This window comes from Taeniopygia guttata, chromosome 10 (genome assembly GCF_048771995.1).
Source record: "Taeniopygia guttata chromosome 10, bTaeGut7.mat, whole genome shotgun sequence".
Lineage (NCBI taxonomy): Eukaryota > Metazoa > Chordata > Aves > Passeriformes > Estrildidae > Taeniopygia > Taeniopygia guttata.
The window spans coordinates 18,336,929-18,360,962 of record NC_133035.1 but is presented as its reverse complement, the minus strand read 5'-3'; the positions used below and the strand labels follow the sequence as shown (position 1 = coordinate 18,360,962).

The window sequence follows — 24,034 nt, the reverse complement described above, 5'->3', positions numbered from 1 at the left end:
GGGACCAAAATTACTGCATGCAACATCTATTTATTCTCTTTACCTCTTGCAAAACCTAACACCGCTCATTTCTCTCTCCCTTTGCATTTCAGATCCTGTAGAGATGGAGTACCAGGAGGCTGTTAGCAAGAGCACCTTCCAGCAGCTAGTGACTGATCTGGAGCCCTCGACCAGCTACAGCTTCTACATAAAGGCTTACACCTCCCGGGGTGCCAGCAAAGCCTCAGAAGTCACGGTGGTGAGCACGCTGGGGGAAGGTAAGGAACGCTTTGCGCAGGGACCCTCAGATGCTGTCGCCCGCTGTGCATAGCAGCAGCGCCGCTCACCCCGACACCGCCCCGCAGCGCGGCGGCACTGTAGCCTGTGGTGCTGCTGCTCCTTGTTCCTGCTGCTCCTCGTACTCCGGGATATTGTGTAAAACTCACTTGTATCCTTGCAGGGGGGTTCACTGATTAAACACAGCATCGCCTCTCCCAGCTGATGTTGTAGCAGGGGGTGAGTGCAAACCTGCCTGACCTTGTGCATTGCAGCTGCTCTGGGCTGTTCCTAAACTCCTTGCTAAATGCAGACTTCCTGCTCAAGCAGCATCTCATCATCTTCCAGCAGCTCTGGTACTCACAGCTCTTACTTGATAAGTTCCACACTTTGAAATATTTTATTATTTTCTGCTCTGTTCAGGGCAAATCACACTAGAGCTGAGCTGTCCTGACCTATAAATCCATGCCCTGTTTCCGTGGGAAGTTAAGGTGATTTCTAAGGCTTTTTTTTCTGACTTAGCCGCCAGTTAGCTTCCTCAGAAAGACAGTGGGTTTTAATATAGGACCCTTGCACAGGTACCCTACCCTGTGCACCAGGTAGAAACCACAGCCCCAGTGCGATATGTCAGTCAGAACTGGAAGAATGTTTTTCTAGACTCATCTATTTCTGAATCCTGGCTTGTCTCAGATACAGAGACTAATTTCCTAGGAGTCATTCTTATGAACATTCAGTAATTATGAATTTCCAACGGAGAGGGCCTTGGGTGTGAGGATGTTATTTAGGATCAAATGGAAGTGTGTTGACTTCCAGGTGGGGGATCCCTTTCATTCTGTTCTCAGCCCTTGCAGATATTTATTACAGACTTTAAGCCAAAACACCAGTAAATCCTCGCCCGCTGGGTTGTTGCTCTGCAAGTTTATTTTCCTTGGTACTCTGCAGGGAATCAGTCACCCTTGGAGTTTGTTTTTCCTCACAATTTAGAGGCAGAAGGATGTCCTATGGGGAAGCTTTAAACTTCTTGACCTGATGCCCTAAGTTCAGGCCCAGGGGCTACAAGCCAGCCATGCTCTATAGAGCTTGGTGACTGTACAGAAGTCCAGGTCAAGTGAGAGAGAACTTTTTGTCATTATTACCTTCAATCATGACAGGAATAGTTAGGTATCTGGTAACGGGATCATAAATTTCCTGGCTCTCTGAAGTTTTAAGGTATCTATGTCATGCTGTCCTTTAAAAAAGGCTTGTCCTGTGTAACAAAGCTTTAGGAATTAGCTCCCTGTTCTGGATGGACAAGCTGGTTTGGTTCAGATCACTCAACCCAGCCTGTGTGTGCCTTGTAGGAAGGTAAAAACATTTAAAATCCCCAGTTCTGGCTTCATTTGTTCACTTTGTTTCACTCGGGTGCCTTTTGCCTTCTGCTCACAGAGGAGAGAGTGGCTCAGAGAGCCAGGGCCCAGTGTCTTTTGTCTCCAAATTCAGGTTTCACACAGATTTGTCTCTTCTCATGGCCAGGCCACTTCACCCTGTGGCCTCACAATATGCACAGGAGAGCTGAGTTCCCCCTGAGTTTGGGGAGCCTCTGGATCTGTGCTAACAGCTTCAGAAAAGGATGCATTTTCCAAGATGCCATATCTGGCAGCCAGGGACAGCTCAGTGGAGCCAGGGCAGCAGAGATGCTGCCAGCTGGAGACTGGTCTGAGTGACTGTGTTATGCTGGTTTATGTGGAGCAGGGATATTAAATACTCTACAGAAAATATAGGACAGGGTTACTTTTGGCTTGGGGCCATCAGCTTCTCAGGGCTGGCAGCACGCTGAGAGGGTGCTTGGCTGAAGCCTCTGATGCTTTCTAGAGACACAGTGCTCCTTCCTTTGTGCCAGCGCTGATTTTGGATGGAGAGTAGACGGGAAGATGCTGTAGAGAAGGGGCTCGAGTGAACCTTGCCCTCCTCCATAAGCCTCACTCTCTGGGAAGGCCTTTCTGCCTCCTCCCTGTCGTTCTCTTTATGCCGTTTCACAAATGCCATGGTATTTTAAATCTCAAACGCTCTCTGCTTCATTAAGCAGCACACACTCCTTGTTCTTGTCTTTTAATGCTTTTTAGGGTTTTCTCCAGGACTTTTTGACATTTCTCTAGGATGAAGACTGTTCCTTTAGTCATCTTCGGCTAAAGACGCCTTCAAGAAGAAAGTTGAAATGACCTGGGGAAAATTCCAAACAGCACGGAAGAGGAAAACAAGTATCCCAGCCCTTAGCATGAGGGAAATGCCTTACTTATATTAGCTCCATATTATGTCTAATATATACTTCTGTGAAGCACCTATCTGCTGGTGTGTGTACATATATTTACACACAGACAGATATATTCCATTGTATACACTTATTTGTGTAATCACATTATAAACAGCACATGCATTCTGCGAGTGCATATACCTATAATCAGTATTATACATATATATATATACTCAAAGTTTGAATAAATACATTATATTCCATATTTTGAAGGAGAGATATTCTTGTGGTTTTTATAAAATGTAAGGCTCTGCAACCATAAAATAAAGCCAACTCTTCACAAATCAGGATGGCCCACATCAGTGTTTCTTTGTCCATGGGATAATGTGATAATTTCCCTTTCTGTGGCGTTTTCACCCTTGGCTGGAAAAGTGATGCTTTAAGCAAGGGTCCAACTTCTCAGAGAGGGAATTTTTGCCCCAGAGGGAATTGGGAGAATAAGAAAAAAGGAGAATTTAATTGGATTGCAAAAATATGCAGCCTTGGGAAGAATGACACATTCTGATATAAATAGAATTTACTCTGTGTTTTGCACCCAGGAATTGTTAAGTTCATCCTTCCCAGCAATGAAATGCACATCAGAATAAATCCTATCAAGAAGGAATACTTCAGCCCATTTTTTTCCCCATTGGCAGCACTCAAGCAGGATGAGATCTCATTTATCTCAGAACACTGGGTCTTTGCTCCTGAATCCACGTGGAGATATGTGGCAGTCAGCAGAGACTTGTTCATCTCCATGGGCTTATTCAGAGGACATCAAGCAAAGCCCCCGCAGCCTGAGGGAGAGCAACACTTTGGGAAGAGACAGGATTGCCCAGACCCTCCTGCTCAACTGGAGAGGCATCCATCCTTCCTCTAAAATCTCCTTGTGGGAAAGGTTGAGCTCTCAGTACCCGGGAAAAGGCAAATGGCTGTGCTGAGCAGTTTTACTGGTAAATTGAGGAAATGCCCTTTTTAGCTCTCATCAGTCTTAGACTGACATGGCCACATTTCATCTGCTTTTCCACATTGCTCACTAATGGTTGTGCTGAACTCTCTGCCAAAGGTCGGGTTTGCACCACTCATCCTTAGAGACCCTTTGGGGAGAAACAAGACAGAAAGCAGCTTTGGTCCAGTGCAAGCCCAGCAAGCCTTGTAAAGGGGAACTGCTGAGCTTGTAATCCTGTGGAATTGGAAAAATAGCTCTACCTCAAAGCCTGGAGGATGCTGGAGAAGTAGAGCTGTTCTGCTGGATGATTTTGCTGTGGGGTGAGCTGAGCTTGGTACCTGGTGCCCAAAAACTTTTCTCCCTCCTGGTGCCAGTGCTGGAGCAGAGCCCTGGGCAGGGCAGAGACTGCAGCACTTCATGCTATGCACATTCTGGATGGTGCCAAAGGTTGGGGAACTGATGGGAGAGTTTAGCCTGGGGGTGTTTTGTGGAAATGAGGAAAAAAAAAATCATCAGTGAAATGTCCTGCTGAGACACATCTGGTAATGGTGTGATCAGTGTAGGAGAAAGGGAGGGAGGGGGAAACATGGACTGTGTGCCCCAGTGCTGCCCAGGGCATGAGGGTGGGCTTGGGGCACAGCCAGCTTTGGAAAACCCAGATATCACAAGAAAATTGGCTTTAATGTGCAGATCTTTGCCTCTCAAGCAAGACCGATGGGGCAGGATGGGGCCAGGCAGCTTTTTAGGGATCTGGAGAGGGAATGGTCTGACCCACTCTGCAGCACACCCCGAGAATAAGAGCAGGGCTTTGGGGCATTGACTGGAGCATGTTCCTGGTGGACTTTGAATCAGCAGCAGGGACATCTTCCCAGCTAATTCCCTGTGTGCCCCTCAGGCCAGGTAAGTGCCTGCCTCCCAAAACAAGCCAGCCCCAGCTGTGCAGGGATCTCAGGCTGCTCAGCTGTTTGGGGCTGTTGATGAAGATGCTCTGGTTCTCCCCTGAGTCCCCAGCACAGTCACAAATCTCCCTCCTCAAGGTGACAGGGAGAGCAAGCCCCCTGCAAGCCAGTGCAGGTACCTAGCACACATTTAAGACAGATGTCTCCAGCTCTATCCCTTCTGGTTTCTTCCTCCCGGGGGATTAATCACTCTGAAAGGTCTGTGCCTCAGGGTGAGGGCAAAAAATTGGAATTTGAGAATGTATTGCCAAAGTTGCTGCATTCCTGCCCTGACCCGGCCAGACTGAGCATCATATTGCAACCAAAGTGTAAAAGTAGTTTCTCCTTACTCATCTGAGCAGAGGGAACCCTTGCAAACTCCTGCAGCTCCCTGAAGAAGTTCAAAGCTGTTAAACCAGATTCTGGTCTGCTCAGATTTTTCTCAGTCTCAGCTGACACATTCTTTGGTGCAGTGACTGCAGGGAAAGGCTGCTGGGGAATTTCTCATCATGCAGACTGAAAAAGCACATGCAACCCACTGTCTTTCTCTCTCTGTTTCAGTCCCAGCCATGCCATCCCTCTTTATTAAAGTCATTAACAGCACCACCGTGCAGGCAACGTGGGAACCCTCCATCAAACTGGGCCAGCACGAAGGCTTCAAGCTGTATTACCGCAAAGTCCACCTCTCCCAGTACACAGGTCCAGTGCTCCTGGCCAGCAACATCACAGCCTACAACATTACCCACCTGGGTGAGTATGGGAACACTGATCCATGTCCCCTCTGCCCACCCTATTGTGATTAGCAGGAGAGAGCTGAAATGTGTATCCCAGCCCCTAAATGCTGCAGCTTTCCCCTAGGTTTTGTGGGTGTACCCAGCAACAGGTACTTGTTTGCAACATCTCGTGTGTATTTGGTAAGGTGTTCTTTCCCAAATAAGCTTCACTGGGGGAGATAAGGCTCAGGGTCACACCTGACTGTCCCTCTTGTGTCCCCCTGGGCAGATGCGTCGGTGGTGTATGAAGTCAAACTCCTCGCCTACAACCAGCACGGGGACGGAAACTCCACTGTCCGCTTTGTGTCCCTGAGGGAAACTGTGGAGAGGACAGGTGAGATGGGACCGTGGTCTCAGTGCTGGTCTGGGAAACAGCTCTGCAGGAAGTTGGTGGGACAAACACATCCTGTGTGTCCCCTGTGGCATTACCCTCTTCTCACCTTCAGCCACTCATTTATTTTCAGCATCACAAATAATGCTGAGCAAAACTACAGGGCTAAGAGCACCTGGATGGCTTTTTTACCAATGGGGAGAAGACAAACCAAATGTTTTGCACATGCCAGGTTTGTCCCCTAAGCTTGAGACAGAGGTGAAGCTATGAACATGAACAAGTCCCCATGCATAAGGTACCAGCTGCCATCCTCAGGTGAGATATGGTGCACTGAGCATCTCTGCTCTCCTGGAGCTGTCCTGGGTATTTTGGCCTTCACTGGTCAAAAGAGAGGACACGTGGCTTTGGAAAGGGAAATGGCTGCAGAGCATGAGCCCTGTGTTACATGGCAGCAAGGGAGAAACCTCTAGAGGGAATCCTTTAACTTATCACACGTTTCATATTCATCTATGTGTAAAAAACATCCTGCTGCTCTTGGAAGCCTTTTAAGCCTCCAGTGGGAATATCTTCAAGAGATAGTTATTACTCTTCTGTCTGTGCTGGAGTAAATACTAATCTCATTGGCATCTGTCTACTCCATCAAGTTTCAGCCTGCTCTGGTGTGGTGGCTGCCTCTTACCTCCCACTGTAGCATGGGGTATTGCAAAAATTATCATCAGAGTGGATTTTTTTTCATTAATTGTGTCTAATGACAGTAACCAGGTAATGGGGCTGGCTCACTACAGATATTCCAATCCCGTGCTTGCTATGTCTCCCTTCCTGGGGAGCTGGGAGCAAGGGAGGTGCATAGGCAGGAGCAAACCCCTGTTTCCCACATGGTTCTCCTCTTCCCATACACAGCTCCTAGTACTGCCCAAGGCTCTGACTTTGGCTCTGGGCTCTTCAGAAGCCAGAGGAGCAATAGGAGAGTAGCACCACTGACCTATCCACCTTTTCCTGGCAGTGCTGAATCCTCCTTGTGACTGCATGAAGGACGAGCAGAACAATAAAACCTCCACGACCGGCATCATCATCGGGATCCACATCGGCGTCACATGCATCATATTCTGCATCCTCTTCCTTATGTTTGGCTACCGAGGAAGGTAGGGATGCTCATGCCACTGCTCACAAGGGTACACTGCTCCCTGGTACTGTGGGTGTGCCCACCTGAGTCTCACATCCCCAGTACAATGCTGGACTTTATAGGATGGATTGAAGGATGAAGGAATGTAGCACAGGGATAAGGCAGATGCCAGCCTGGGGGAAGGAACAGAGGATGAACCACCTCTCTCACTCTCAGGCTCCATCTCTTTATTTTTCAGGCTGCTGATGTGCAAAAATGTGCAGGAGCAGCTGTCAACCCCTCAGATCCCCCGGAGCCAGCGGAGTGCCACGGGCCTTGTCCTGAACGGAGCCACTCGTAGAGACAGGGACGACCGAGACTTGAATGGAAAGCAGCTGGATATGAACGAGCTGGAGAGGTTATTCCCAGCATCCCCATCCCAGGAGCAGCAGGAGAAGGGAATAATGGTAAGTCCAGCGGCATGGGAGCACACCTGGCTGTGCATCGGAGAGCTGTCACTGTCACTGTCACTGCATTGTCCCCTTTTCTCTCTCTCTCCAGTCGGCTCACAGCCTGTCAGCCCCCCACGATGAAACCCAGATCTCCACACTCCCTCTGGATGAGTTCAGCATCATTGAGGAGCAGCCGGACCCCCTCCCAAAAAACCCCCATGGCAGCAGTCCTGCTGCTCCGGCTCCCAACCACGGTCCTGCCAATGAAGGATAAAACTGCCAAGATTCCAAGCCTCTTGTAGGAGTTACCAGAAACCAAACCCGCGGCTGGTGATGTCTTTATGAGTTGTCAATCTCAGGTCAATTGAAGATTTCTACGGTGTGATTGTTATTTTTTTGTTTTGCTTTATTTTTATATATATATATAAATATATATATATATATGTATACAGCCTTTTGGAAACTCTGTGAAGTTTATCTTTCTGACCTCTCTTGAGCCTCTCAATGTGTTTCTTCCGATGATGGCTCTCTGGAGACTGGTCACGATGGATTTTCCCCACAGCTGCTACGTAACAGACTCCTTGGCAGAGTTTGGCAAACTCTCCAGTCTCTGACAGACTGGGGATACAGTGGAGCCCCCATCTCTTGTCATCCCAGACTTTTTCCTGATCAGCAGCTTTAGAACTACTTTTTGGATCTATTTTTATTTCCAGAAGACTGGATTTGGAAAAATCCTTCTAACTTGACTCCAAAAATTGAGGCCTAGGAAGGCTGTCTCTCCGTGGATTTGATGATTTTGTACACTTTTGCTATTTCTCAGGATACTTTTTTTGCTGATTGACTCTAAAAATTATGAAAAAAAAAAAAGGAAAAAAAAGAAGAGTGTGTGTGTGTCAAAGGATGCCTGAGGGCTACTGAAAGACTTGGACAGACAACCCAAGTGAACTCAGAACCTACCTCAACCGGAATGAATGTCTTCTGGGAAGCAGAAATACCTGCGTCTTCCTTCGTGTTCAAACAAACAAGTAGTGTAGCACTTGGTCAGTACAAGCATGGTCCTACCTCAGCAGTCACGCTCTGTACCCGCCACCTTGGTGGCTTCCTTGTTGTCGTTCCCATCTAAAGCACTTCCAAACCTTTGAAAGCAATGTTCTACCTCAAGCGTGAGAGAAACTCGTGTGTGTGTGGGTGTGTGTGGGTGTGTGTGTATCCTCCCCTCTCCCTCAATTCCTGCCTCTCCCACCCAGCCCCACATGAAGCATGATGCTTCACTGGTGTTATGAGCTTTACTTTTGGGGGCTCCAGTGTGATTTTGTGTGGTGGAGATTCGTGTTGTGGTTTTTTACTTTAAAGATTGTTGGGGCGGTCACAGACAAGCAGTGTGATGCCCTGTGGCTCCCTGGCACCACTGCCTTTCCAGGGCTGATTTGGGCACTGGTCATCCTGGGTTTGAAGGGATGGGGTGCTCAGATTCCAGTGCTGGGGCTAGAGCACCCTTCTGCCCCATCAGTGTGCTGCTCCCCAAGGCTGATTCCCACCAGGATGATCTATGGCGTGTGCTGGCATAAGCAGCACAACACACCCTTGGGAGGTGAGAACCTGGACATCACTGTCTTGTCCCAAAGCCCACCCTGCTATCAGGAGCACCCGTGGGGAAACCACGGTAAGGAAACCCGTGGGGAAACCCACTTCCAGAATCCCTTGAGATGCTACTGAGCTGCCCCCAGCTCCTCCAGCGCCTTTCCAGCCACAGGGAATGTCCAAAAGATGAGTGGAGCCAAAAAGGCCTCGGTTCCTTGGGAGGGACAAGGCAAGGAGGTTGCTGGGGGCTGCCAGAGCTGCCCCTTCCCATGCCCATGGTGAGCAGAGGAGCTCCTGACACCAAAGAGAGGGTTTGTCCCCTCCAGAGATCAACCACCAACCTGACACTGTGGAGGTTGGGTTGTCCTGGCGTGGTGCAGCCTTGTGAGTCAGTGTGTGACCAGCATCATCCATGGGCGAGATGGGGGCACACACAGGGGACAGGGACACCAGGTGCCAGCTGGTGCCAGAGGGCAGCCCTTTCCCTGCTGTGTGAGGTGGCTAAATCCAGGCAAATGTGAAGGTGTGATCTCTTTGTGTAGGTGGTGGTAAATCAAACGTTGCTGTACTTGCAAGGACAGTGAATAGAATCAGGAAAGGAAAATCGTTTAAGTTTTTAAAAAGTATGAATTGTATTTTTTTAAATGGTACCAGTGGGAGAGTCCCTTGTGTCAAAAACACCCCTGTCACCTGCCCAGCTGGCAATGGGATGCAACCAATGACTGTGTAAATAGTACAATATACAGGAGACTGAGCAAATGCCTCTTCCCAGAGCTGAGTTCTGGTGCTGGGCAGGGTTACCTGCAAGCAGGACTCTGTCCTTATCCAGCTTGGCCCAAGCAGATGTAATGGCACCAACCTCAAGAGCAAGGAGCTGTTCAGGCTCAGCGTTCCCAGCCCTCTTCCATTAAAATTCGTCCTCCTGTAGACATCATGCAGAACAGAAAAGATGGAAAGGATTAAATTTTGTCATTAACACCCCCAAACAGCCTTTCCCCACCCCACCAAAGAGGCTAAATGGACTGTCAGATGATCCCTGCTCACACCTGTGGTGCTGGACCTGGAGACAGCTTGGGGAGGGACTGTGGGGGGACAGTGCTGTGTGAGACCAAGAGCACAGCCCACCCCATCGCAGGAGCCAGAGGATGCCAGGGCTAGGGCAAGGCAGGAGGGAGGAGAAGACACCAAACAGCTCAAGTTATAACCTCATATCAAAGATAACCCGACCCTCTCCTGCCATCCCACTCCCACTCCAGCCCAGTTTTTCTTTTTATTGTTTTTCTTGTGTGTGTAACACCGCCGTTCACATTGAATAAGTACCGTTGCCAAAGTGAACACAGAACCTAGAGTAGTGTTCAGCTCAGACTTCCTGGAGCTGTGAACATGCTATTAATTTAATATCATATTATTGTGATATTGCAATAGTAACAAGTATTTGTCACTACTTCCTTTTATTAAAGGGAAATTCTGTGCCATTTGACTAGTTGGATTACAATAGTATGTCAAGAATAGAGTTTTTTCTTTTGTTGTTTTTTAATTATGCAGAAACATGGTGGCTTAAACCAATGCAGATTCTGTGTTGGTTTGAGATGGTTGAAGATGGATGTAAATCTTTAAAGACTATTTTTAGATGTTTAGCTTTTCCTCTTTTTTGGGGTTTCTTTTCTGCTCTTGTCAATTAGTACCATTGGGACCAAACACAGACGGTTGTGGCAGCTGTGTCCCTGAAGGGATGAGGCTGAAGTCTGGTGATCCATGGTCTTCCCTAAATTATCTAAATCCACCAAACTGGGCAAAAAAACCCACTCAAAATTACATATTGGCTTTGTGCCTCTGGCTGCCGCTAAGCTGTTTGTACAGCGACACGTAACAGCCCCACTCGCTGTACTGCAGTGCTTGAACAGGGCTGGAAGCAAAGCTGTCCCAGTCCAAAACTTGGGAAAACATCACCTAGCATATGTCTGGCCCTTAATCTGTGAAATGAGAAGGAAAAAGGAATTTAAAAAAGAGCTTGTGTTTGGTTTCAGCACGGGCGACAGTCTGTCCTTCGTTCATCCAATCTGCTGCCCTGGTTTGGAAGGAATCTGTTGGAATTTCATTCTGTGTTTGGGGCACAGTTGTACTCAAGTAGACAAGTTGTACTTGGGTAGACACGTTGTATTTGGGTGGATATGGGAAAGCAGGTCCCCGTGCGTTGCAGATAGGCTATGCCACAGGAAAGGGGTTGAGGCATCATTGGATGTCCCCAGACCAGAGGCTGAGGCAGCCAGACAGTCCCAGGGTGGTTCCCAGCGCCTTTCACCATCAGCACCCACCTGCCATCCAAGGCCAGCACTCCCTTCACACTCCTTTACATACCATAACATTTAAGGAACAGCTTGCCAGGTTTCTTATTCCTCTTTTTTCCCCCCACTTTTCCCTGATGGGAGGAAACAGTTCTACCCAGAGGTAAAACCACTGGATGATGGGCAGGTGTTGGATCCGGTGCAAACTGGTGGAAACTGCCTGTGTTTGGGGTAGGAATCTCATCCTTATAGTACTTTTCAAATAATTACACTAATTCAACCTGTTGCCTTTTCTCAGCTGATCCCAAAACCCCTCTTATTTTCTGGCTGTGATGAGATGAAATTACAGGAAAGAATAAATATCCAAAAGCTGATGTTTTTTAAAATTATTTTTGGTAACCCATAATGGGCAGAACCTCTTCTTGGAGATCTCAAGTTAACCAGAGATGGCTGCTTCCTCAGGGATAGTATCCACATTGTCTTTAGTTGAACAGGGAATAGTTTTATGTTGTGACAGGGTATTTTCACACTGTTGGATTCAGGTATTTATTTGTCTACCATTATCTTTCTTCTTCCTTGTTTTGTAAAGGGGCTGATATATTTAAGTGCTGGACCAGTTTGGGAATTTTAAAGCTTCCACCCAAAATTATACCATGGGACTGTAGGTTTTAAGTTGGCAATAAAAGAGGAGAGAAGCTATGAAGTGTTGTTGCCTCTGGATATGAAGGGAAGAATTTTGCCGCCTGTGGGGGTGTTCCTCTGGGATAACCATCCCATGGCATTTCAGGGGGGATCAGTGCAGTGTCTGAGCCCTCTCTGACAGCACTTAAGTCTGGGAAAATTGGTTAAAAAAAAGGAAATTAAAAGATTATGAAAACAAAGGGGGGAGCTCCTCACTTCATCTGTGCAAACAGTGTGTGGAAATCTATCCCTCCCCGTGTGCGCCGGAGCAGGCAGGTTACAGATCCCATTGAGCAACTTGATGCCGGCTCATTTATTTCCCTCACCCACCAAATTAAAAAAAGGGAAAGGAAAAGGAAGGTGCCTGGGCTGGAGCTGCGGGCAGGGAGATGGGGACGAGTGAAGCACCAGCAGCCCCAGCCGAAAGTGCTGCTGGCACAGGGCCATGGCACCGAAACCCCTGAACACTGGGAATCAGGGAAATGGCTCCAGGTGTACTCCAAGGGCAGAGCCTGGACTTCAGCATCATGTGGGAAGAAGGGATGGGGCCGGTGTGAAGCCCGGCGAGTCGGGGACAAGCCTGATTTCACGGGGCTTTGGATCAGGGTCTGACTTAAAAAGCAAAGAGGGATTTGTACTTTGATCCTATTTCCATCATTTAAACTTGCAATATCTGCGTTTGTAAGAAAGTCATAATAAAACCAATGCTAAACCTTTGTCCCAGTCCTTTTTGGGAATAAACTGTTAGGAGTAATACTAAAAATCCAAATTGCAAAGCACTTTTCTACTGTTTATTTTCTACCTTTCTTACTTTGAACTGTCTTGATATTGAAATCCCACTGATCCCACGATTGTTAGCTCTGTATTAAAAAATAATAATAAAATAAAACCCAGGTTTTTTGTAGTTTGCTCTGTTTAGATTTTAGCCTGTGGCTACTTGTACAAGAAAAATAAAACTAGAATAAATGAGCCTGTCTGGAGCTTTTCTTTTCACATGCAGGACTGTGGTGTGGGGATTGTTCAGGGCGATTTGGGACATCACCACTTCAAGTGGCTGGCAATGAATCTGGTTCCTCTCAAAGAGCAGCTTCCAAAATTCAGCATTTAAGGGTTGAAGGGTTTTTATTTTTATGCTTTCCTCATAAACTCCAGCAAAACCATCAGCAGAGTCCTGCTGGAGCACGGGTTCTCTTTGGGAGCTGGGTGAGATGAGACCTCCAGGATCACAGTGTGACACCTGTGCTGAGAAGTGCAAATCAATTTCCAATTAATCTTGGTTCTTGCCCAGTTATTGCTGCAGCTGCTTTTCCCGCTGCCTGCAGCACTAACAGGACAGCACCTGTGAGGGTGGAGAGGCCCTGGCACAAATGTCCAGAGAAGCTGTGGCTGCCCCATCCCTGAACTATCCAAGGTCAGGTTGGATGGGGCTTGGAGCACCCTGGGATAGTGGAAGGTGTCCCTGCCCACAACAGGGGGTGAGAACAGAATGATTGTTAAGTCTCTTCCAATCCAAACCATTCTGGGATTCTAAGATGTATCCTTTCCCCAAATTAGGCTGTGGACCATGAGCCACCCTCCTGCCACCGTCCTATGTACTACTGCTGCTGCCCTCAGTGCCAAAGGACAGGCAAAATAGAGGCTGTGAGGAATAAATGAGCGAGAGTGAGCCCAGCAGCACTTTCTAAAGAGGTTTCAATAAGGAGGCGAGTGAAAAGTTGCTTCAAACAACTCCCCAAAGCTCTCGGAACTGCTAAATTGCAGCATGGATTGTCTAAATATATACTTCATAACAAATACCAGCATAAAAACTGATTTTATTTCCCAGTGGAAATGCAAGAGGTGAAAAAAAGATCAGAGTGGGCTCACTCGGGGGATTTTCATGTAAGTTCAGTGAAATCTGGTACTGCAGATAGCAGCTGCAGAGTCAAGGTATTGTATAGAGCTTGTGGCTTTCATTAAAAAGGACTTTCCCTGCCTTCATGGCAATAAAAAAAAAGGTTTGACAATATTAATCTGAAGTCTTAGAAACTAAGGAAATAAAAAACCCCAAGCAATATGTTTAAATCACTTTGATTTTGGGCTGTTGGAAATATTAAGAGCCCTCCAAAAAACCCTGCTTGAGTGCTCAAAATTCGTCTTCAGCAGAAGCAATCTCCTTTTGACCATATGCATTCAAATTTCTGCTGGAAATGCCTCAAATCAACTCTTCAGCTACAGAAACACTAAAAAAAAACTAAGTTGGGTGTTTTCAGCTCCAAACACTGCGTTCCTGCCTCAGGTTTCACTGGAGATGTTACTGCTAATGTCCTAGTTATAACCCTGCCAGCACAGGGAGAATTTATAATATCCCATAAAGCCCTAACTATCGCAAAGGTCATTTTGGCGTTAATACCACTCGGGTATCACCGCTTCATTTGCTGACACTTTTACAGAGCCACGCTTGATTCCAGCACGGCTGCTGTAAAACCTTTACAGCAATGGCCTAAGCCTCCAAATATCATCTTAAAAATCAAGAGCTGGAACATCTTCATCAGCAGGTGTAGGCGGCTTGAAGAAGCTCTGCTCTCAGTGTGGGGTCCCCCACAACCCAGCATGAGCACCCCAACCCCACTGCTCCAGGGTGGGATTTAACCCTCAGATCTCATCTCCAGCCCTGTTATTCCCAGCACCTTCAGACCCCACCAGTGATCCCTGCCTTGGCTAAATTAAAAGTGTCCTAATTTCATGCAAAATTACCAACCCCTCACCTTGCTCAGAAAGTCATTTCCTTAGTGCTAAAATAGCTAAATTAGTCTTGCTTGGCCTTGTAAAGGAGCTTGTCTTGTTTATTGAGCGATAAATATAAAGGTACAGTAACTAAATTCATCAGTCCCTAAACGCAGCCGTTGGGAATGGCCATTTCCACCATCCAATCTACGGCTGCATGAATATTTCAGAGTCCTTTTTCCCTTGGGTGCTCGCCTTATCTCTGGAGCCTGGATATTATTTTCTGCTTTTCAGCTTTTTGGATGTATTGGAGGAAATGTCATTATTTGGACCTGGGTGGATTACAGTTGACTTTCCTAAGCCAATTTATATTGGCAAGCTGCTGTTTTTAAAAACCCCTATAAATCACTCCCATGAATTTTAATAATATAACGTGGTTTCAAACATGCTCCCTTAATACGTGACACACTATTACAGCCAGCAATCGCTCCTCGGGTTGTGAACTCTGTTTTACCGTCACCTTCAGAGAGCGCCGCGGGGCACGAGTGATGCCTCGGCCAGAATCATGGAAATACCCGTTCCTGCCCCAAATACCTTGTCACTGCAGTGATTGGGACTTAATAGTGAGACCTTAAAGATGCTGGTGCAGAAATCATGGGGATTAGGACTATTTGCTGATATTTCCTTAAATAAAGATATAAGATTCTCACCCAGAGTGCAGCTCTGGGATGTTGGGATTTGTGGCTCCAACTGGTCCATAAACTCTCACATGCCAGGAGACAAGGCTATGCCTCCTCATCACCTATGGACTTATTCTGATGAGCTCTGTCCTATTGTGCAAATTATATTCATTTTCTTCCCATCCCCATTGCAACAACTCCATGGAGTCTGTCAGCTCTCAAGGGGTATCTGTCAGTGGAGAATGGTCTCCTGGCCAGAAGGAAAAGGGCTAGGAGGGATAAGGAATAAAAGCCAGGGCAAATGAGAGACCTTGGGAGATCTTTGTCAAGGATCATCTGTGGATCATATGGAGGAGCTGATGATGAGGTTTGATGCCCCACTGTTGGCACTGGTGATGTCCCCACTGGGGAGCTGCTTGTTCACGTTGCCTGGTGTTAGTTGTACAGAACCAAAACATAAGAATATTCCAACCCTGGAAGTGTTCAAGGCCAGCTTGGAGCAGCCTGGGCTAGTGGAAAGTGTCCCTGCCCATAGCAGGGGGTTGGAACTGGATGGTCTTTAAGGTCTCTTCTAACCCAAACTAGGCTGTGATTCTGTGAATATAATAACATCTGCAAGAAAGAAGTTCTTTAAGGGATGGACTATTTATAGGCAGGGAAAAAAAAAAAAATGAGCCAGACTTTGCTTTTTGGTTTCCAAAAGCAGTGAGGGCCCCCCAACAGAGGATGCAGCAGAATGGGGGTAAAGGGGGTACAAGGACCTCCTCAGACATTGCCACTGCCTGCTCGGCTGCTCCCAGCACCACTGAGACCCAAAGCAATCCCTGGTTTAATATTCTTGGGAGGAAAAAAATAAAAATCCCATTTGTGCAGGGAGCAAACAGGCTTTTCAAAGGCTTTAGCTGTGATGATTTCCCCTGAAATGTTGTCACGTTCATCATTAATCTATTTTTTCCCTTTTCTGTAACTTAACCTGTGACAAGCCGACATTGTAAGTGCTTGATTTTCCAAGAATAAATTACAGTTTCATAAATGGTATTTTGCTTCACTGCTCAATTTGCAAGTGAAATGATGCCAATTGCTTTGTTCACAGGATTTTATCTAGCACAAACAATACCATCCTCGAGATTTATTTAGTTTTTAACCCTCAAGTTATTTTCAGAGTCTATATAGCAGGAATACATGGAAAGGCACACGACAGCCCATATGTTTTGGCATTATCGACTAACCATGAGCAGATACAAGGGCCCACGTGCCTATAAAACATTGATCTAGGAATGAGATGTCACACACAGAGTGAGACACTGCCCAAAGAGAAAATAATCCTTTAGATCAAAAATATTTACAGTTGCTCTATGCTAGGCTAGAGTGCCCTGAGTGACTTTTTATATGCATGATTTATGATTTGGGCCTGGGAAATCAGCCCCCCCCTCCCCCCAGTTTCTCCCAGGGACCACCAAGTTGCCTCATGGACCAACATATCCCCAGTGGGGTCTCCAGAACATGGAGTTCCTCAGTCCTGTTGAAACTATGGGGTTTACACCAGCTTAATTTTTTTCTTGTATGATAAAATTATGAGAAATAAGAAAAAAAATGAAAGCACCTTGAAGCTATCTATGTTTTTTGAATACACAGGAATCCTCCCTGCTGGGGACACCAGCTCTGCCCAGGGACAGCCAGGCCACACAGGTTGGGACATGTCAGCATTAAACCCAGAAAAGCCTTTCATCAAAGGAAGGAAAAGAGAGGAAAAGTCCCTGCATGGGAAATGTTAATGCTACAAAATTTGGTTAACAGCCATGGCTTCTGCTAGGACTTTTTTAACCTATGTTTTTAGGGGAGACCTTGGTAGAAAAGCCCTCATTTGGGAAAATTCTGGTATAAGACAAAAAATGAATGGAAATAGTTGTATTAGAGATGGAAACCTGGTGTTTGAGGTGTTTGTGCTCATGAATAAATTGGGATGAATTTGTGGAGAGCCTGGATCTTCATCTCCATCCTTTAACTGAGCCACCCCACTGGAGCTGGCTGGCTCCTGGCTTTCCTACAGTTGATAAATCATTTAACTAAGACCATGGAGCTCTGGGTCTGCAGGTGACATGGGCAGTAGTGGCAGAGTTTGCATTTCTGACAGAGAAACTGAGGCACTGAGAGAATATTTGTCTTCCCCTTCAGATACAAAAATATGTTTGCTCTCACCCCTCCTCCGCTTCTAATCCCACTTCCCTCATCCCCCTGGGTAAGACACTGGGAAAGGTTTTTGCTACTCCCTTGCAAATGGATGCTTCAAGACAGTCCCAGACCTTCAGAGGCTTTGAATTTGGCAGTGAACAAAGATAAATTTCTGATAACAAACCACATCACAAAACAGAATTGTCACCTTTTGGGCAACCCCAAGAGGCAATATGGAAATCCCAGTGAAATGAAACATTCTCATCCAGACAAAGTGCGTCCCAGTGTTCCTGTTGAGGCCATCATTAGATTGTTACAATATGGAAAACCAAAATAAAGCTGAATTTAAAAGAAGTGAGGGCTTGCCCACTGCAGATACTGTGCGAATGGGTCCCTCCATGGCTTCCCCACACACAGGGCTGCAGGCCATGAGCTGCAGGCTAAGGGGCTGGGCTGCTAATGGCCTTAAGCGGTGCTAATTGATCCGTGCAGTCACTGTAATTACGGAGCGGGATGTGGTGGCAAAACACGGGCAGAGCATTAACTGCTGCGAAGGGAAAAATCCAAATCACGGGTGAATCGATCTTCAGGCAGCCGGCACTGACAGCCCCGGCCCTCAGCGCTGAGGATTTTCCAATGCGCTGAAGTTTTCTGCAGGAACGTGCTGATTTCAGGAATATTTGATGGGAAGAAGGGTGGCTGTTAGCTCTTCTAATCTATTGCTTTGCATTTTGCCTTCAAGCCCAGGGTGAGCCACTGCGGGTTTGCCCCCGCTGCACCGAGTAGCCCCCAGTCCAAAGGTGCCCAGCAGAAAGCACAGGGTATCTTCGCAATTAATTTGCCTTAATGACAACATCCAGCAGCATTAGTGCAGGGTGTTGTATGAGCCACAACGAAGAGCTGCTCTGTGCATGCAACAGGGACCACTCCCGTCCTTTACCTAATGCAACTATTAATTATTCTAATTAAAATATGCATTAGGTAGGTACTTCTGATAGTGAGGGGTTGTGCGGGCCGAGAGGGAGTGGGAGCAGCCCCCAGCTCCTGCCTGGGCTCCCAGCAAGCAGCTGAGAATGGAAAATGGAATGAACAGGGGAAGGAGAGAGGGTTTGGTCAGGGGACAGCGCTGGGAAGTGACAAGGTGTAGGAAGACAACATTGTTTTGCAGTAATCTCCCAACCTTCGTTAATACTGCTGTCACAGCGCCGGCGTGCTGCGTTAATTAAAATGAATGGTACATGACAGAGCAATAATTCCATTATTTCTCCATGCTTGCACCATCCTGTGTTTCATCCTCGAGGAGCAGAGGAGGGAGAGGAGGGGCAGGGTGCCAGGACCAGGGTCCTTGAGCAGCTAAAGGTCCCTGTCAGGGACCTGGTGCCGACAGCAGCAAGGCTGCTTGGGGCTCCACGGCTGTAGATCCTCTCCTCACCCTGCACTGCTGCCACAGCAAATCCCTGTCCCTGCAGCCGCAGGGTCCACATGCCCCATCCATCCAGGGACACCCCAAGAACAAGGAGGCCCCTGGAGCCATGAAGATCGTCCAGTACAGGGATAAACCCTTCCCTCCCAAAATCAGCAGCCACAAGCAACAGACAGGCACAGACTGATGGTGAATCGAGGGTTTTGCTAAAATGCCTCTTCTTCAGAGACTGTTCTCCCGCCTCCCACACCTCTCCCTGCCTCTGTCCAACAGCATTCCCAAAAGACTAAACACCTTTGGTTTCCATGGCAGCCTGATTTTCAATGAGCATCCTTCAAGTCCTAACCAGAAAGAAAGTGTTTCATTAATGCATACAGGACACACTGGCATCTCCCCGGAGCGACGGTATCCTTCCCACAAAACTAACACCTTCTGCTCATAGTTTTTATTCTAGTGGATTGATGGACTGATGGAGCCATGGGAAGGGCTGGCCAGCTCTGCCACTGACTCATGGAGCTTGCTTAGAGAGGGACTTGGGCTGCTTTTGCTTGGAGGAAATTAAAGAAATTAAGTGATGCCGAGCATCAGGAGGTGGCAAGTGGAGCTCCCCTCCAGAATGGCTGCCTCCCCTCCTGCCCATCACAGGGGGACATCGACACCTCCCCAGCTGTCCCCTCCTGAGCTGTCCTGGATACCAGTCTTCTGGTTTTAGTTTGCTTATTTCCATCCAGACTCTGCTTCTGTCTCCTGATTAACACAAGCTGAGCAGTTTGCACAATTTGCCACTTCTTTTGGGTTTAACCCCATTTAGTAGCTCTGTCAGGCAGATGGTGCCCAGAGCTGGAGAATAGGAAACTAAGGGACTAATGATTTGAAGCAGGGCACTTCAGTCCTGCAGGATGTCATAACAAAGGGTCAAAGGACATTCCCTCCAGCCCAGGGGTGCCAGTGCAGGGCAAAGCGGGATGTGGTTGCTACGTGATGTCCAAATAAAGTAACTGTTAAGCAGAACAAGTGAAATTTTTTAGCAGAGGATGCCTGCTGGAGGATGTGGAGGATGCAGTGGGGCAAAGCAACCCAACCTTCGCTAGCCTGGAACCTTTCAAAGGTTTCTTAAGGGACCCCAGGTCATGGCACAGCCTTGGCCCTGGCTTTTCCCAGCCCAGAGGATAATTGCCGTCCAGCCGTGACGTACCCTTTTGCTGACCCCGCCGGGGTCCCAGCCACCCTCCGGGATCTGCCGAGGACAGATATACGGCTGGACCTCAGGGGGCTCCTAAAAGCAGGTCACACCTAAACAATACAGCTTTGTCAGAGGCAAAGGGGAACGAAGCCGCAGTCAGCCCCGATGGCTGCCGCTGGATTTACTGCCCACAGACGGGATGTGGTTGTGGATGATGCACCGAGCATCGCCCTGGGGCAGCCAGGGAAAAGAGAGCTGGGAAAGTGCCCCCGTACTTAGTTTGGTTCCTGCTTTGTATGTGCAGCATCACCTTTAGCTGCAGCAAAGGCTGCTCTCTGGACATCAGGATTTGGGAAGTCTCAAGTGGATCCAATGCTTGGCTGAGGTTCCCTGCTTGTACTCATTCCCTGTCCTGCTGGGATGTCTAGTTCCAGAGCTTGGAGAGCTGATCCGAGCTGCAGAGCAGGGTTTGCCCCCAGGGAGGTTTGCTCTGCCTTTTACATCACACTAGCATGGGAAGAGCCTGCCTGCGTGGACTAAGGCATCTCAGAGAGACCTGGACCTCATCCCTGAAAGGAAAGCAGGATGCTGCCCTGCCAGAAGCATTTATCCATCATATTTATCATATTTATCCATCATATTTATCCAAGAGGTTAGGAAGGAGCTACAGGAACATGATAGGGCCTGTCCATGTACCAAAGGGTGGTCAAAGAGCACCAAAGCTAAATGCAGACAAAGATGCTGCAAAGCATACAGTTGAGATAAAAGGTATTATTTCTTAGAATATAATCTAATAAAGTAAAATTAAGCATATAATAACTGTCCATCTTAGCACCTCCCTCCCAACTTCTTTTGAGAGGACACACTTCATTAAGACTCAAAATCTTCAAACACACTAAAAAAAACCCCAACCCAATAAATTTTGTCTCATCCAGTGCTAATAAAGCCTTCTGCATTGCATGGGGCTTTTTAATATAGAAAAGCAACTTTTCCTAATTCTTCTGCAAAACTAGGGTAGTTTTCACACCCAAACTGCAGAGCAGCCTTGCAGTTCTTTGCTACACCAGTCTGATACACTTCCACAGCACAGGGCAGCCCATTGAGCTCTCACAGCAAAGCCTCTGGCACTTCCATGAGGCAGCTCTCTGCCAGGAGAGGAAACCCATTAGAGCTCCCAAGAGCAGATACATGCTGGAAGCCGGCAACATCATTAAATGAATATTCATAAATTATTTTGCTACATAAACAATATTAATATCACACCTTCCACCTTCAAAAGCCTATTGCAGACAGGGACTCATTAAGACTCCAGCAAAGACCACTTGCAGACTTTCAGTTACATGGAAACTCAGAGACTTTATTAAACATGAGCAATATATTTATTTTAATAGAGTATAAAGCCTGGATTTGGCCACCCTAAAACACCACTCAGAGCACTGAATCTCCGAATAACCCGATCAAACAAGGCTAATGTGTGCAATATATCTTGGGTGAGTAATATACAGCCACATTTCCTGCTCCATTTACCCAGTTTTAACTACACCTGACCTACTCTTATCCTAATAGAAAACGGCTGCTCTTCTCATTGCCCATCCTCCACACATGTTTTTCTGATAATGACCAAAACTAAATCACTTCCCTTTCTCTAAGTGCTGGGCACCAGCTGTCTTGTGACATTTAACTACAACAAGTCCTTTTGCAGGACCTCCAGGTTAGCTCCTGGGGCCCTGGACCTCCATCCCTGTGTCCTGTCTCCTGTCTCCATCCGGGCATCGGAAATAAGGCATTAAGTGAAGTGCTGGGTCCTGAACTTGGGTTACAACAACCCCATGTGACATGACAGCTTAGGAAGAGTGGCTGAATTGCTGCCTGGTGGGAAAGGACCTGGGGGTGCTGGCTGACAGCAAACATGAGCCAGAGTGTGTCCAGTGGGCAAGAGGGCCAATGGCACCTGGCCCATATCAGCAATAACGTGGCCAGCAGGACCAGGGCAGTGACTGTCTGCCTGTACTAGGCACTGCTGAGGCACCTCCAATCCTGGGGTCAGTTTTGGGCCCCTCTCTCCAAGACAGACAGTGAGGGCCTGGAACATGTCCAGAGAAGGGAATGGAGCTGGGGAAGGGCCTGAAGTGCCAGGAGTGGCTGAGGGGAGCTGAGGGGGCTCAGTCTGGAGAAAAGGAGGCTCAATTGGCCTCAATGATCTTAATGATCTTTTCCAACCTAATTGATTCCATTACATGATCCCAGCCCCATAGGATTTCCCTATTTTGCCACACCAAGGAGGCATGTGAAGAAAAAACCTAGGAGCTCTCTCAGCTCCTGCCGCCACTCTCTTTGTGAGCCAAGGTCTCCCTGCAGCAGTGAGGATGCTGCTTGTCAGCAAGCACAATGCGTTGGTTTGTGCCTGGGTGAGAGGTTCTCCCAAACCTGTGAGCATTGCCTCACAGAGCAGGTTCAGTTTTGGAAACGAAAAAAATCTGTTTCCAGCAGTGGTTTTGCCCCCCATGGAGCTTAGCTCAGAGTGATCCATCGAGGTGGATTTAAAGCTTCCTGAGCAGCATGTTTAAATGGCCAATTTGACCAGAAAATGTGCTTGATTCACAACCGCTGGCTGCGTTTCTCCAGTGCTGAGAAATCACAGCTATATTTCATTATTGTTACTAATTGCTATAAAGTATTATGGAGAGGTGATGGCACAGGCAGAAAGAAATATAAACCATTTGCAGTCTATTGAGCCCAGAGAACATTTCCCAAGCTTGCTTAGGGGTGCAAAAATCAGTGCTCGGTGCAAATAAATGAGCAAAAGCATTTTCCGAAGGAATTAGCACATGGCACGAACGAATTGCAGCAATTGTGTCTCTTCTTTCTAAGCACTGAATTGCCTCTATAATTCCCCATCATTTAGTTGCATAAATCTTGCACAAATAAACCAGCAATTTGCATATGCACAGAAAAGAAATTATAGAAACACAAGGAAAGATGTTATATTTTTCCTTCATGAGCTGGAAATAAATATGCATTGCTTACTGCCTAAACTGTGTTTGGCCCAGCTCAGAAATAAAAATTTAGGAAACCCTTTAATTTCAATAATAAATACATATCAGATGATGAAAAAAATATAATTTGTGGCATAGGGAAGCCACAGGTTTCTGGGTTGTTGCATCATGAAGTGTGACGGCAGAGCCGTGTGTGCAGAGGATGCAGTGTGACCACAGCATTGTAGAATCTTAGAATGGTTTGGGTTGGGAGGGACCTAAAGATCAGCTGGTTACAACCACCTGCCATGGGCAAGGACATCTTCCACTAGACCAGGCTGCTCTAGACCATGGGTCACACCAATGTCTTCCTGACAACTGGTGTGAAGGCCAAGAGATGCAGCTCACCACAGCTCACTGGGAGAGCAATGCAGAGGGGTGAATGCAGCTGCCTCTGGTGCAGCTCAGTCAAGCACTTACTGAAATAAGCACAGAGGCTCTTGGGGAAGCGAACATCTCTTGAAGGTGACACCTCCTTTACGCATCATCTTGATTTTCAGTCACAAAATGCTTATATTTGTTGTGACTTCTGTGGAGGACTCTGAGGTTTCACTACTACAGAAACCCAGAAGGTCAAGGCCAGAAGTAATTAAATTATATCTCTAAATTACTGAGCCATAATGTACCATCTGGCCTTAGACCCACCTGGACAAGGCACCAGTGAGCAGCAGGGGTAGGAGCAGCTCCTCCATGACTGTTTGTCATGCTGGTAGAGGCTCCCCAGAGGAGCAAAAGAGCTGTTTCTGATTAACTCCCCGTGTGACTGATCTCATTCTGGAATAAGAGGGTGTTATTCCAAAACACCATAATCCTCTTCCAAATGACTTAATCACGTTTGGAATAATATGCTTTTCTTCCAAAACATTCATACAGGAAAAAAAATTGGAGGTGAAAAAAATCAATCAGAAACAGCCCTTTGTAATAACACCTTGTGCAGAAGAGTTCTCAGTGGGGACATGCGATATCGTGCTGGTTTACAAAGATTTAATAAATCACCATTTGCAGTAATTCCTGCAGGCTGGGAGAGCAGCATGACTGAGAGGCACACAGCATCTCCTCCTCCTCAGTCCAAAGCTATGGAACTCCAAAATGATCCCACTACACACTGGTGCCTCAGGCTCTCACCCGTATCTCTTGTGTTCCCTATGGACCATTTATGGCTAGAGCTGCAAACCCAGCGCTCAGAGATGGTCAGTCAAGGCCAAGTTGGAAAGTAAAA

General features: G+C 47.2%; 2 protein-coding genes across 3 annotated transcripts in view; one reads left to right on the top strand and one right to left on the bottom strand.

Annotated features, from left to right (window-relative positions):
• Nucleotides 1-12,586, top strand: part of IGDCC3 (immunoglobulin superfamily DCC subclass member 3) — a 100,362-nt gene extending 87,776 nt beyond the window's left edge. The window contains exons 9-14 of the mRNA XM_030281980.4: nt 93-257; nt 4,973-5,161; nt 5,414-5,518; nt 6,519-6,657; nt 6,877-7,084; nt 7,179-12,586. Of these exons, the coding sequence (XP_030137840.1) occupies nt 93-257; nt 4,973-5,161; nt 5,414-5,518; nt 6,519-6,657; nt 6,877-7,084; nt 7,179-7,343 (971 nt within the window). The 3' untranslated portion in view covers nt 7,344-12,586. The remainder of the gene's footprint in view (nt 1-92; nt 258-4,972; nt 5,162-5,413; nt 5,519-6,518; nt 6,658-6,876; nt 7,085-7,178) is intronic.
• The window catches only part of LOC100221534 (gonadotropin-releasing hormone II receptor-like), a 49,419-nt gene continuing 34,642 nt past the window's right edge, over nt 9,258-24,034 (bottom strand). For both annotated transcript variants that reach the window (XM_030281981.4, XM_072933792.1), the window contains exon 5: nt 9,258-9,572. The gene's annotated coding sequence lies outside the window, so the exon portion shown is untranslated. The remainder of the gene's footprint in view (nt 9,573-24,034) is intronic.